General features: G+C 44.0%; 1 protein-coding gene across 1 annotated transcript; it reads left to right on the forward strand.

Moving 5' to 3' along the window:
• Window positions 1–925: 925 nt before the first annotated feature.
• Window positions 926–14,926, forward strand: LOC111854898 (uncharacterized). Its single transcript, XM_023833391.2, has 12 exons — window positions 926–1,156; window positions 4,297–4,408; window positions 5,397–5,490; window positions 6,092–6,146; window positions 8,146–8,286; window positions 8,632–8,792; window positions 9,181–9,279; window positions 11,459–11,604; window positions 11,856–12,027; window positions 13,276–13,388; window positions 13,472–13,559; window positions 13,703–14,926. The coding sequence occupies exons 1-12, from the start codon at window positions 1,042–1,044 to the stop codon at window positions 13,754–13,756; spliced, it is 1,350 nt and encodes a 449-aa protein (XP_023689159.1). The 5' UTR covers window positions 926–1,041; the 3' UTR covers window positions 13,757–14,926.
• The last annotated feature ends 228 nt before the right edge of the window (window positions 14,927–15,154 follow it).

Genomic DNA, 15,154 nt, shown 5'->3' on the forward strand with positions numbered 1-15,154 from the left:
AAACCCAAGGCGAACGCACCCAATTACTTCAGCAAAACGTTACAGGCTTTCTATAATCAGGGGTGTACATAACTGGTACGCAAGTACGCATCCACCTCGATCGTTTTTAAAGGTGAATGCGTGCTTGCGTACCAGTTATGTCCATCCCTGTCTAAGGCTCTAACAGCCGATGCTTTGAAGCGAACGAGAGAAGTCGAAGCTTCAGCCGGTCCTGCTCGGCTCTGCTGAGCCATTCGGCAGGGGCGGGACTTTATTTATATGGGCACACAGAACATTGGCTCATAATGCCGGCTCCTTCACGAACGACACATCGGACTAGGATCGTACCATTATGTGAAAGAAGGAAGGGGGGCAGACGCTCCGAAGACAGCGAGTGTTGGTACGGGACACTGTCGCTCTGTGCACCTGTCGCTGCGACAGACAAGGAGCCAGATTTAAAGGCAAGCGCATCGTGAAGAAAAAAAGGAGTGAAGAAATGAGTGAAAGCCGAAAAAGAAGCAGCATCTGGTTGCATTTCAGTGATATTGGACACTGCAAAGCAAAGTGTAGAATTTGTAATATGACCCTCATCTAATATCTAATATATACTTTAGAGCAGGGTCAACAACAAACCTGCACAGACATATAAGAACCACCCACCCATCCGTGCAACTGGAGGAGTAACTGTGTATTTTTTGTAATGAAAAAATGCATAAAAATACGTAATGTCTGAAAACAATGAATAAGAAATTGCTTATACACAAACCATTCATAATTGCTTAATTGGGCTAAAATATAAGCATCCAAGTGATACTAAACGAAGAGCCATTCGGGAGCCGTAAGAGCCGGCTCTTTAAAGGGAGCCGATCCAAAAGAGCCAAAGCTTTGAAAAGAGCTGGAGTTCCCATCACTAGTGCGTGTATTACGAAGTTAAATATTAGCGATCAGCATAGCACCTTTCTTCAAGGGCCGCTTGGCGGCGCTGTGGTTCATCAAAGTATCGCAGCTCTCAAATTCTTCATTCCGTACAGAACAAGCTGTGGTGCATGTAATCCGGCCGTCATGTCTGGCGTTAGAAAGGCCAGGTTGGTGGCAAACCCTCTGGATTCGGCTATCTCTAATCCCAGCGAGTTGATTTTGAGGGAATGCCACGACCTGTATATCGACGACGAGAACGGTAAAATATGAAAAAAAAAAAAATATATATATATATATATACATATATTTACTGTCATGTCGGTGCCTGGGATTATCAGAGGGAGGGTGTCGGCAATGGACCGCATGCTTCAGCTGTTAAGTCGGGACGAAATCTTCGCAGGCGCTTTTTTTTATAAAGCTGCATATATTTCATTATTTATGAGGCGTTAATGTTGTAGTGTTTGGTTTAAGATAATGACAAGATGTTACAAATTTCTTTGGCAGGCGGAGGCTGGCCCACTATACCAATGGGCTGTCCGCCGATATGCCTGCTCGTCAAACATTTTTACTAACATTTACAAAACAGGGTGGCTTTTCTTGACACGTTAATCATTTTGCCATATTGAAGAAACTATCGTGGTTGGATTAATATCTGTCACACAAACAAAAATGCATGGCAGTATATGAAGATTTGTTTCTGCATGGCGTTTACCTAAAAATCTATATTCTGTTAAAGTTGGTCAAATTGCAGTTTCTAATTTGGTCGACAGTTACGGTCTAATGAGCTTTGTTAAAAATCTGGTGTGCAGCTAGTGCTGCGTTAAGGGACACACTTTGACGGTGAATTGCTTTATTATAACCCTCTTTGGTAGTTTTCTGTCAGATGTTTAAATTGTAGGTGGAAGCTCTTATCTAGATTCAACTTGCACACACGCTCTTAAATTTCAGCAGACGAGGCGTTCCCAACTCTTTGTCCTTGCAAAGTGTATTTAAGGGTTTACCTTTATACTTGGGCAGTAGATTGAACCAATTTTTTGTTTAATTTTTGTCTTCTACTGACATATTTGGTATTGTAAGACCGGGGCGTGTCTAGAGTGTATGAGGTTAGGGGCTTAGCCCACTTGTCTACACGCTCACCCCCCATACTCTGTTCTGTCTAAGCGTCCCCTATCCTTTGCGATCTCACTGAGAAGGGAAAGGCAGTGATGTAGTTCCAAAATATTCAACATTGGTATAGGAGTTAATCTGCAAAGTTATAAAGATAATGACAACTGCTCCACTAGTTATATAGTCTTCTTGATTTATTTCTAGCAGTAAGAATCATGATACCATGGTCATCTAGCTAGCCTAAATAAGGATTCAGGGGTTTTATTTGTCACATGCAAGGTATACAGTCAGACCATGACCTGCAGTGAAGTGCAAGGTGGTCATCTCTGCTATAAAAAAGACAGCAAACAAGATATTTAAAAAGATATTACAACTAATAAAATAAGTCATAAATAATAAAAAAATAGACCAAAGGTGTGCAACGCAGATAAAATAAACTGTGATGTGCATAGATAAGAGGGGAATGTCAGTTATAAGTGTAATCAAGTATTAAGTAGCCAAATGGCTTGAAGGTAGAAGCTTCTACTGAGCCTCTCAGTTATCATTGAGAGACAGCTAATCCACCGGATAGCAAATGATGGTTATCTTAAACTTTTCTCAGATTAACTACAATGCAGTAAAATAACTGTACTTGGGTTAACCACATTAACTATAATGTCAACAAAAGTGTTACCTCTCATGTCCTAAGTATTTGAAAAACTTGGAGATATCAGGGAATGTAGTGAAGTTCAGTGTGTATGTGCATTTGGTGAGAATCAAAATGAGACTGCAGAACAGCAGCCCTGCAGCGGTAAGGAGATAGGTGAGGGGAAGGGCCAGGAAATTGTTGAGGCTCACATTCAAGCATCCAAATGGTCTAGTAATGTAAACCTATGCCATGGCCCTATCATTCAAAAGGGAATGTAACCTACATCCAACAGGACAGGTTCAATACCCTGGTCCAAGGTACGCCCCTATTGTAACAGAGCATGTGTTCACTAATTACATTTAAAAATTTAATATGGATTTTGTTGTTAATCATTTGAATGATTACCCTTAAAAATGAGAGGGTGTAATATGGTGGCAGACAGTAGAACAAATTTAAAAGTATAAGACTGAGATGGTCGGTGGTGTGTGGCTCCACAGGGTGGGACGCTATGCCCATGATTGGCCGTTCAAATTCCATGGCTGGCAGAGTGATGTCACCATTAGGCCCTTGAGCCATTTTACCATTGGACCCTAACCCCAGTTCATGCAAGAACAGACTGGACTGAACTGATCTGAACTGAACTGTATGTCACTTGGGACAAAAGTTTCTACTAAATTAGTAAATATGAAATATAACTGTTGGTTAATTAGGTTAATACATTCCCAAATGTGTGCGTTCATGAACTGTCCCCCTTAAAATTCATTCGCATGCCTCCGCTCTTGTCCAACTAACGTTAGTCCGCATTCACTCAAAGGAAAGCTGGTGGCATGGATGACGTGAGTGCAGGCACTTCGACTTGAGCAGTTTATACCTAAAAAGAATGTAATGCCTGCCTGTCATTTGGACACATTTTTGCTTCAGTGAAGACAATGCCGACCAATAGGTCAAATGTAAACACTGCAGAAAAACTGTAACAGTATCACCACCAATTTGTTTAATCAGTAGGGAACTTGCTTTTTACTTAAACTAAAATGTAGCATATTTCACAAGACATTTTCTTTTCAAGTGATGTGTGCTTTGATTTCAATTGTTTGAAACATTCAATAAATGGCCATAAATAGCACCTTAAATAAATTCCACAGGGAGACTAACTTGCAGAAGATGTTTATGCCTTGCTTTAGTCATACACACGCTCAGATGATGTCATCTCAAATGAGTTAGCATGCTGTATGTGTTTTCAGCAACATACCTGAGTTCGGAATAACAGAGCCAACAGACAGTCTTGGTTTTTACAACTACTCTCTCTTCAGTGTTGGTGTAATTTATTGGGAAGTCGAAATGTTCACAAACCACTGACTATGACTGACTGTATCCAGCATTAGCCGTAACCAACTCACAGCCCAAATTAGTATGATGTTTTCCATATTGAACACCTACTTGTGAATTTGTTTCATTTGTTTCAATATATGTATTAATTTGTTTCATTGTACTGAACCAAAAATGAGTGTGTGCACTGTTACAGCCCTAATATGTATAGTAGCAGTTTCCCTCTCATACACTGACTGACAGAGATGTCATTCGTTCTGAGTTCTTCCCCCTTTGTCAAATCCCTGTGCCTCAGTGATTGTTTTCAGATATTGTTTTTGATGCCGTTGTTTTTCTAGGGCTGGTGAAGATCGCAGACAGCCTTGGCCTTCGCTTACTACCCCCCCGGAAGAAGATTTTTGTGATGATTATGGGGAACCACTCCGCAGGAAAGAGCTCCTTCATTAACTGGTATGGCCCTCTGCAAGGCTGTTAACCTCTACCAAGTCTTCAGTGAAGTCTTGGCTAAAGCCTCCCGTTAGGTGATTCAATTAGATTCGGAGGGAGGAGATTTAAAATCTTTCTGAGCACTGTTTTGTGTTCAGATCTGTGCATCAGATTATCATTGATGTTATCCATGCTTTCATTTATTTGAGAGTATGTATGGAGAGGGATACTGCTTTAGTTCCCCTTTCACTGTATTTTATGCCATGGGCCCTGCTGTGATATTCTTTAGTGAGATACTAAACTAGAATCACTTTGAAATATGCAGCTGCCTAAATGAATCACAAACTGACTCTGGGTGATAATATCAGCATGGCATCACTGCTCATGAAACCTGAATGAAGTGATTTAAAAAGCCCTGCCTTGGTCCATGTCTGCATTTATTGCATATAATTATATAAATATTGCATATGCAATATTTAAGCCAGCGTCTGTCCCCTTTTCTGTTTACTTCGGTTAACGGTTGCTGTCTGCAAACATGGTGTCACAAGCCGTCTTTCATAAACAGTGAGCCGTGAGCCTGATCCAGGAAGTTCATGGCGATCATTCCCCCCATTTGTGGGAGGTCAGCCCTTCGCAAGACACTTACACTAACACATGATCACAATTTATGGGTAAGAGCATTCACAGAAACACAGGAAGAACATGCAAACCTGCCATACAAGATCCAGAGCAGGGAATCAAACTCTGCCTTATATCTGAGATTTTTTCCTTTTGCATCTGTGGGTGGTGGTGTGACAGGTAATCTTCCTGTAAGTGAAAATGTAACCTAAATATGAGTTCGACGTTAGTCTGACTTTTTACAGCTTGGTTTTGCGTTATCTCTGGCTCTGGGACAAGGCATATTTCAGGTGGTTACATTTATAAATCCAAGAGTAATGTTACCTGAAAAAGGCGTTAAATTGTCACCGGAACATGGAAATGCTGCAACTAACACATGACGACTTTACTCCAGGTATGTAGAGGAACATATTCAGAGGACAGGCGTTGCCATAGAGACCCAAGGCTTCACCTTCGTCACGAGTGGCCGGAAAAGGGAATCTCTGACGGTAAGTATTCAACTTCTTAATGCTAATTTGCTGGTGTCTCTAAATAGATAAATTATTGGTTGTAAATGTTTTTGAAATCTCTGCCCACACGTATTTCGGGTTATATCTGCGTTGATAAGGCCCCGGCTGTGGTAGCGCTGCGGCAGTAGAGGTTTGCGCGATGCAGCACTGTCACTCAGGCTCTCCTGGCTCTGCCAGCTCACGCTTTATCGCTTGCGGAAGCAATAAGCCGTAACTCATGGCAGCGTAGGGGCCCGTGACTGGCTACTGCCGTGCTTGCATCACTCTCGGGGGGGGGGGGGGGGGTGCGGGGGAAGGCTTTATAGCGGCAGGGTGAGGCTCTGCCCGGCGTCTGCTGCAGATCTGCTTCCTGGAGCGAACCGGAGAGATGGAGGGCTGGGTAGTGTGACTGGGGGGTTGGGGGTGTGCTCTGTGCACTGAGCAGCGCAACATGGCTGTCAGCCGTGCCAGTCAGGCCTGGGACACACCCTCCCGGCCCCCCAGCTCGCCTTTCCCCTCCTGTGTCCTTTAACATCTGCATTTCTGCTCCCCTCTCCTTATCTTCTTCTTTTTTTATTTTTTCTGGTCCCGTCCCACACAGGGCAACGCAACGCTTCATCTGTACCCCCATTTCCGACACCTCCTGGAGTTTAAAGGTAGGGGCTCATTTTCCCTTCGCTTCATCACTCACGCAAACGCACACATCAGGAGCGCCGTGTCGCCAATTAACGGCTCCGAATGTCACTTGGTGGATGGTTCATTATGAAAATTACTCTGGAATGCTTCAGAAATGGTTGCGGCCTGGTTGTTGCGTATCGGTGTGAGGGGTCTGTTTTTGCGTCCTCCGCGCTTCGTGCCGGGGCCCCGGCGGGTCGCCTTGCGATGGTCAGCATGGATGCCGCATACGCGGCAGATGTGTGTCTGGTCGCGCCGCGAGCCGCGTAGGTCACAGGGACACGCGCGCCTCGTCCTCTGGGCGGTGCCGTGTTCTGCGGATCCGCAAGCTGCAGCATTGACAGAGGGGCGGGTTGGGCTGCGCCCGAGCAGCCTGGGGTCAGCGGGGTTATCGAATACGCAGGCGCCTGTTGCAGCACTGATGCGTCTGTTACCCCACAGAGACACCTAAGAATGTCTAGCCTGTCTGGGGTGAGTCACACCCATCGGTAGCAGAGCCACGTCTGCTGACACCTCCAGGAATTGCCAGTCAGCCTTAGACACGTACCGTCGCAGCAGTAGTGGATTTTTTTAATTTTTTTTTTAATTCCAAGGTTTAAAATGATCTTGTCAAATGTAGATTTCAGCCCTGTGTTGGTGTCTTCTACATGGAGTGATGTGTTTTATTGTTGTATGTATCAGTTTGAATGAGTCTCTCGCCACCTGCTAAACTGGGATTTACTTTTTTAAATGTCATAAAGTGTACTACGGTAAATCTCTGATTTGGACCGATGCATTTTTGGTGGGGGCGGGGGGGTGCAAATTGTTGCGTGTATTAGTAGGAACTGCAGTGCAGTCTGGTTTTAAATGGGTGATGGGTCGTTTCCAGTGGGAATGGTTGCCTTGGTTTCCCCTTGGTTGAGCGTCTTCAGCACCCACCCGCCGGGTGTCACAACAGGCCGGGGATCCATGTGGGAGCATGAAGCCTGTGTCCTTGGCTCAGGACACCGGATGCATGGCCTGGCTCTGCTCCAGACTGGAGGGAATATCGACCCGCACCTTTTCACTTCTCGGGGGGCTTACTGCAGATTCCGATGATCCGAGAGCTCCTTCCGTTAGGGAGACACCAGTGGGATTCATGTTTCAAACCTAATGATCCCTAAGGCATCCTACAGCTTTAGTACCTGTCGGTCCGTAGTGAAATCCTGAAGTGTCATAGCGTTTCCTTTGTGGTCCAAGAATCAGATGCTGAAGATAGACATTTATTATGTGATTAAAGCCTTTTTGTAGCCCTGAGATCTGATTCACGAGCTCATGCACACCAGCACAGTTTGCAGATGGGTCTGTCCATGAACAGAGACATTAGCAATAGACAAAATCTTTCAACTGGGTCTCTCACAATAGACACGTCTTAAGTTTTACAGCTAATTTGGTCTAAATAATCATCAGTGTGAAGAACAGCAGAATAATCTACTGTCTGTTCCCTCTTATCACCTTAGAAAAAATATATAATTTTGTCTTCAATAATTAAACAGGATTTGGAGGTGATAGAGCACTTTCTTGGCACCTTGATGCAAGTGCCTGACATAGAGTTGCTCCACAGTCGTTCTTCATTGGCTAGCTTTATGGCCCCATGCCTTAATGTAAAGCTGCCAGTTGAAGAGCTGTTGTGGGTGACCTTGACAACTTAAGCCCCACCCCTGTTGGCTGGCTAGCGTGCTGGAGAGTTCGGGGTTCCATCGTTCTTAAGAGCCCTTGGGATTCGCAGAAGCTGTCTGCCCAGTTTGTGGAATGTGAGCATAGGCATTTTGAGAATAAGAATGCATAGCTTGTTGATCATTGTCCTTCACGGGTCACAGAAGACTGCAGAGATCGTGTCCCCTGTATGTCCCAGTTTTTAGCAATCTGTCTTGTGGGTGTTGGAGTGAATCGTTTTCGGACGGACAGGTGGATTCCAGCAGAGCGCCCTTACATATGCTTGCAGTATGCTTATCTTCGTAGGTCTGACGGACTACCTCTCTGCTGAAATCTCTACCTCCAAGCAGAAGAAGTTTAGCTTGGTGACCTTTGTGGACACACCGGGGCTGGTGGATGGTGACATGGTCTATCCCTTTGATGTCAACAACGCCATCATATCCTTTGGTAAGGCTGGCCACTGACTGAAATGTTCCTGATGACTGTTAATGAGTGTTAGACACGGCCAAACTTATGCTAATGTGGTTAATTGAACTAACACGACTGGTTTATCAATGTAACATGCAACACAGTTAAGAAGTTGGGGCTTCTATGTTCTCCTTGGGTTCATGGAGGTTTCCTCAGGCAGCCAAAGGATTAGGTGTAAATGACCCTTAGTGTGTGAGCCCTGCAGTGCACTGACATCCCATCTACGGTGTCTTCCGGGATAGACTCCAAATTTACAGTGACTCTGTGAAGCAGGGGTGTGTCATATTTGAAGGAACTGGAACGGTCCTGTTGTTGTTCCTCTAGGCCAGCAGGCGGACTTGATCATGGTGTTCTTCGACCCAATGGGACAGGCCCTGTGCAAGCGCACGCTGGACATTGTGGAGAAGCTCAGCGAGACGTGTGGAGACCGGCTGCTGTTTTACCTCAGCAAGGCAGACGAGGCTGGGAGGGAGACTGACAGGCAGGTGAAGAGAACCGAACCTTCCAGCAAATGTCTTTGATTATTCCCCTTATAATTAGATGCAAGTTAATTATTAATGCTTAAGGTATTGCTATATGAAACTTGATACTTATGAAACTTGGAGCAGTTTACGGGGTTAAGGGCCTTGCATGAGTCCAACGGTAATGTCATTACTCTGTCAGCCATGGGATTCAAACCAATGACATGCCGGGCATGGATTCTTGACCTGCAGAGCCACACACCCAACTTTTAAGATGTTACCTTCGTAACCGTAAGGCTTTTCTCAGTCAACATATCACTCACTGTATTTAATAGGTCCTCAATGAAGTATTTATTTCCTGCCGAAAGAGACTCGGTCTGCTAATCAAAGTTTAATTATTTGTTGTAAACAGAGAGTGATGATGCAGATTGTTCAGGAGTTGTGCCGCAGACCAGGACTGAACAAATGTGGCTTTGAGATGCCCACAATTTACATCCCCAACCCACAGAAAGTAAGTCAGTCTCTTGTGTTTTTTTTAATAGCTGCCGCTTGGCTCATGACAATAAAATTAATTTCCTACATTGTTTGTACAAGGTTTGGTTTTTAATTCAGACTCAATTTGTGTGTGTCTGGGGGGTGTCTGAGAAGACACTTAATTATTCTCAGTAGGCATAAATACACCAGTTAAATTGAGTCTTTTGGTTCAGCTTTGCACCTTCAACAAGAGCTCTGGTTATAAATTTCAGGCCAGTCAGTAGTGAATCAGGCAGCCCTGCCTCATCTTGTCATCAATTGCTGGGGTGCGATGTCAGAGAGACTGTATTTACTGGTCCATCCTGGGCTGCTAATCTTCTTGGAGATGGCACTCCTTGATTCACAGCACAGTGGATAAGGATTCAATTAGTATACTGTCACTTAAATCTCTATTGTACTATGCCCCTGAGTCCAGGGTGAAATTTAAATGTGTATGCTAGGGACCTGTATGTTATGCTTCTAATCAGTTCAGGACCAATACTGTGGTAAAATAGTTCATCCGTCCATCTATCTGTTTTAACTACTTGTTTATCCAGTAACGGGTCACAAGGAGAGAGCTTGCATATTCTGAGAGGCATAGGGCCCAAGACAGAAGATGCTCTGAACCAGTACTTTGCTAATCACTTGGCAACTGTGCAACCCTGAATTAGTTAAGCCAAGTAAAAGTGAAATCCATGGCTTTTGGTGTGTAAGACTGTTTTGGTGTATATCACTGGTATTAACCAGTTGGACTTAAAGCAAAAGACGAAATTGTTTTGAGTTTTTTGTTTTTATTATACATTATGTTGCCAAAAGTATTGGGACACCTGCCTTTACACATGCATGAACTTTAATGATATCCCATTCTTAATACATAGGCTTTAATATGGAGTTGGCCCACCCTTTGCAGCTGTAACAGCTTCAACTCTTCTGGGAAGGCTGTCCACAAGGTTTAGGAGTGTGTTTATGGGAATTTTTGACCATTCTTCCAGGAGAGCATTTGTGAGGTGAGGCACTGATGTTGGATGAGAAGGCCTGGCTTGCAGTCTCCGCTCTAATTCATCCCAAAGGTGTTCTATTGGCTAGAGGTCAGGACTCTGTGCAGGCCAGTCAAGTTCCTTCACACCGGACTCACTCATCCATGTCCTTATGGACCTTGATTTGTGCACCAGTGCACAGTCATGTTGGAACAGGAAGGGGCCATCTCCAAACTGTTCCCACAAAGTTGGGAGCATGGAATTGTCCAAAATGGCTTCCAATGCTGCAGCATTAAGAGTTCCTTTCACTGGAACTAAGGGGCCAAGCCCAACCCCTGAAAAACAACCCCACAGCATAATCCCTCCTCCATCAAACTTTTCACTCGGCACAATGCAGTCAGGCAAGTACCATCCTCCTGGCAACCAGCAAACACAGATTCGGCGACTGGATTGCCAGACAGAAAAGCGTGATCCGTCACTCCGGAGAACACGTCTCCACTGCTCTAGAGTCCAGTGGTGGTTTGCTTTACAGCACTGCATCCGACGCTTTGCATTGCACTTGATGATGTAAGGCTTGGATGCAGCTGCTCGGCCATGGAAACTCATTCCATGAAGTTCTCTATGTACTCTTCTTGAGCTAATCTGAAGGCCACTCGAAGTTTGGAGGCCTATAACTATTGACACTGCAGACACACTGTGTGCCTCAGCATGCATTGTCCCCGCTCTGTGATTTTACATGTCCTACCAGTTCATGGCTGAGTTGCTGCTGTTCCCAATTGCTTCCACTTAGTTCTAATACCACTAACAGTTGACCATGAAATATTTAGTAGTGAGGAAATTTCATGAATGGACTTATTACACAGGTGGCTTCCTATCATGGTACCACGCTTGAATGGAAGTAATTGGAACACCTGAATTTAATGATTTGGAGGGGTGTCCCAATATTTTTGGCAATATAGTGTATGTTGAGAAAATAGTTTCTGATGAGGTTCTTTTAATGAACATATTTTCATGCAGACGGCGTAACATTAATGACCAATTACATTAAAAACATGGGCAATACAGTCTCAAAAAATACATGATCATTTTAACGTATTGTAAATAAACCACATAGTTTGTGTGAAGTGATCGGATTGGCTCCACGCAGGTGTTTCCACGCCTAAGGAGCCGTGCCTTTCCTCTCATTGGTTTTCTCCCCAGCCAAGCCGCTGCGAGAACCAGATTGACGGGGTGTGTCAGACCATTGAGAAGACCATCAACCAGGCCGTCCAGAGAACCCTGGACCAGCTGGAGAAGGACTGCGACCTTATCTCTGCTAGCATAAGCAGCAGACTGGCCCAGGACAGGTAGGGGGGGAGTGAGCGAGAGAGAACTCATTGATTGCTGAGTTAGGCCCTTTACAGCCCTCATTTACAGCTGCTGTCAGTCTGAGGCTGTTTACTGTTGCTTTTTGCAGCTCATTAGCCTGGTGTGTCAGTTTGGGTACCAGCATCGCTCACTAAGTATAATATGCCCTTGAGGGCATTTAAATGCAAATTTGAACCAAGAATGTCCTCCTGATCTTGACTAAATGATGCACCTCCCCTGGATATTGCAGGGCAGAAGTGAGCTACAACAGGGGTGCCCGCGTGCATGCCTTCCTCTGCGGCCTCCTGGCCGTGCTGCTGCCAGCCTTCCTTATCCTCACCCTGGTGGTGAACACCTTACCCCGGGAGGAGCTCCAGGGGATGATCGGCGAGGGCCTCACTGTGGCCTTCCATCTGACCACAGTGTGTACCCCCCCCCCCCTCCATTTTAAACTTACCATGCCATCAGTGTCTCTCTGAATTGTCACAGACATCAAAGGTGTGCAATAATTGTATTCCCCGTACTTCGGAGACTACATGTGGTTTTGGGACTCGTCTGCCACCAAAGACACTTTGCTTGTTGTGACAATAACTGAAAAATCATTTTATGGATTTTTTATAACTTTGCTAAGGCATTGTATGGATGATGAACTGGATATGATTCAATTTTGAGACAGCTTGCCCCAGAATCGTCATACAGACATTAATCTTCATCCAGCTATGTAAGCAGGTCCTCCAACTTGGCGGGAAATTTGGGGGTTGGTGGCAGGATTGGCCCTCCAGTCACTGGAAAAGAACTCAGACTGGTCCATTTGGACTGGTGTGGTGCTGAGGTGTATCACCCACTGTATGGCTGCACTCAGGTTCTCATCCCTTGTGAATATGGAAAAAGTCAAAGTATTTTATGGATCTTACTCCTGCTTCACAAAAACATTTTAAGGATGAAGAACCTGGTTTCATTTTTGGAGAAATTGCTCCCAAAATGAAGTAGCAGCGCTGTGTGGCACAAATGAAGGAAGCAGCAGCTGTTGAAGACACTTGGTCTTATGAGCAGTCACCAGACTTTGCAGTAGGGCTGTGACCATCGATTATATGAATAACTGAGTACTGATTTTAATCTGGCGATTTATCCACTAATCATCTGTATCTAGTATAATATCAAAGGAAATGGGTTTATAGATACAAGCTTCCAAGGCTTCCCAGGGTGTATTGAGCTCTCTGCCATGATCTGGGAGCAAATACAATGAGCCAAAATCACATTGTCACATCACCCAGTCCTAAACCATTGCTGTGTCAGTTACAGTTCTTACTGTTATTACATGGAAAATATTGGTCATTGTGCAAATGAGAAATAAATTGTGCAAATTGGCATGTAAGTAGAATGTTCAATAAATGAACAGGCGTAGTTTCAGAGTCATGTGTCACTAACTAGCACTTTTCTAGAACATTCAGGTAAGAGCGCATTTTTGGCCTTTCATATTTCCAATTGATCCATCCAGTAATTCTAGGAATTGCACAGATTGGGGGTGTAGGAGGTGTAAGGCTTAGATGGCTAGGTGTCTGATGGGGCTTTCTGGGGAGTACATTGCTGTTGTTCTGACAGGTCCCTTACTAGTATCCTGTCTATCTGCTTTCTACTGGATATTTCAGCATTTCTTTGTATCTCTACAGGGGATTGTGGTGACTCTCTGGGACATGATCCCGGAAGACAGCCAGATTATGTTCGTCATCGCTAGCGGAGCCCTCAGCTACCTTCTCTTCTTCTTAGCCAAATATTTTGCACGGTAAGCAGGGCCACACCCCCCTGTCCGCCCTCTTGTCTTTGGTTGCGATGCCATCCTGACATGGTGTTCGGTTTGTCCCGCAGCCAAAGACAACATACCCTCACCAAGAAGGAGAAGAGGCGGCTAGCTGAATACAGCGATTACGTACAGCAAGTGGTCAAAGCCAGAAAGGTGAGTCTGGTGCCTTCTGGGTAATCAGGGGTCCTTGGAGTGTGTCCATGGTGAGTGAATCTGTATGGATGTCTGCATGGAAGTCTATCATGGTCCTGACACAATAATCTCACTGTTTTTATGTTGTTTCTCTGCCCCAACAGCAGGGACTATATGAACAGTATCTCCATCAGTGTGCCACGGAGTTTGACCTCTGAGAGGAAACACAGCCATTCCACCCGCAGCAGACGGTGTCGCTGTCCATTGCTGGACAGACTCCATCGGACTTCCTCTCCAATCGATCCTTAGAAACACATGCTGATGGCGGGCTGGGCTTTGGGGTCTGCAGATATGGCTTCATCAACTATGGGTGTGAATTGTGTACTGCTGTAGTGAACGAGCATTATAATGGAAACCACCTCAGAGGTATCAGCACTCCAAGAATACACGGTGTGGGCATAAACAAACCTCCCGAAATCTCCCAGATACAAAGTGCCTTCTGTTTCACAGCTGATGGTGGAACGATAGTGATTTCAGTAACTGTGAAACTCATTAGCTGTAGTACTTTTTAAAAAAGGTGAGCAGGGGACTGTTGTACACTTGTCAGTTCTGTACTTCTTGAAAGTATTTTTAACTGAAATTTAAGTACGTGCATAAAATTGGCTTGTGCAGTGAGGTATTTACTTTGTAGTTTTAAGTGTGTTGTAGTCCAGAATCTGTCTGAAGATGTCTGTCTGCTTTTATTGTGTCATGTGTGTTTGTATAAGTAATGTTGCTATGGAAAGTGAATTTCGTGGTGTTTTGGAACACACTGCCTTAAAGATGAGATGTTGACAACAGAACAAATCTGACTGAGCTGTTTCACAGTGTTTTTTTAATGGGTTTCTTTCTGCTTTTATAAACTGTGAACTAAAAGCACTGAATTTGCAAAACTTTTATGAACCATATAAGTTGTATTTTAACTAATTTGTAACCATTTTTTTTGGAAACAGGAAATGAGTCATAAAACATTCTACCTTCACTGACGACATACGTTTCCATAAACGGGTTGTATACAACTTCCAAATCTGTCATGGTGCTTTGTGACTAAAGTACTGGGTTGTTTGCAATAATACACAATGCATTGCCAAAAAAAGTCAGTTTATTAAAGTATGTGACTTTTTTGGCCAGGCAGTGTACCTTACCCAGTGTATACAGATGCTATGGATGTTTGACACATCTTACTGAATAATAGACAATGTGTTAATCTTAGAAGTAGTGGCTTAACTTTTTGTCCAGTCTCTTTAAAATGTCATCTTATACCAATCTGTAAAATTTATTATTTTTCTCTAACTTATTTTAGGTAAAGTCCTCCTGTGTTGCCTTATTAAAATCTTAATATACTTTCAGTGTTCTCAGATAAATGGTGCTTTTCCTTGTGTTAAAGTGCTTTACAGATTGTTTTGTGGTTTTAGCTTTAAACCTGAAGCAAAGCAGACTGAGAATCCACACACCAGAAAGTCTGTCTGGTACATAAGTTTGAAATATATTGTTTATAGCACTGTCACAAAACATAATTTATCAACCCAGACATTTAAAAAAAAAATGTATTCCTAGTATGTGGGACTATGTGAAAC

The sequence above is a fragment of the Paramormyrops kingsleyae genome, chromosome 2 (genome assembly GCF_048594095.1).
Source record: "Paramormyrops kingsleyae isolate MSU_618 chromosome 2, PKINGS_0.4, whole genome shotgun sequence".
NCBI lineage: Eukaryota > Metazoa > Chordata > Actinopteri > Osteoglossiformes > Mormyridae > Paramormyrops > Paramormyrops kingsleyae.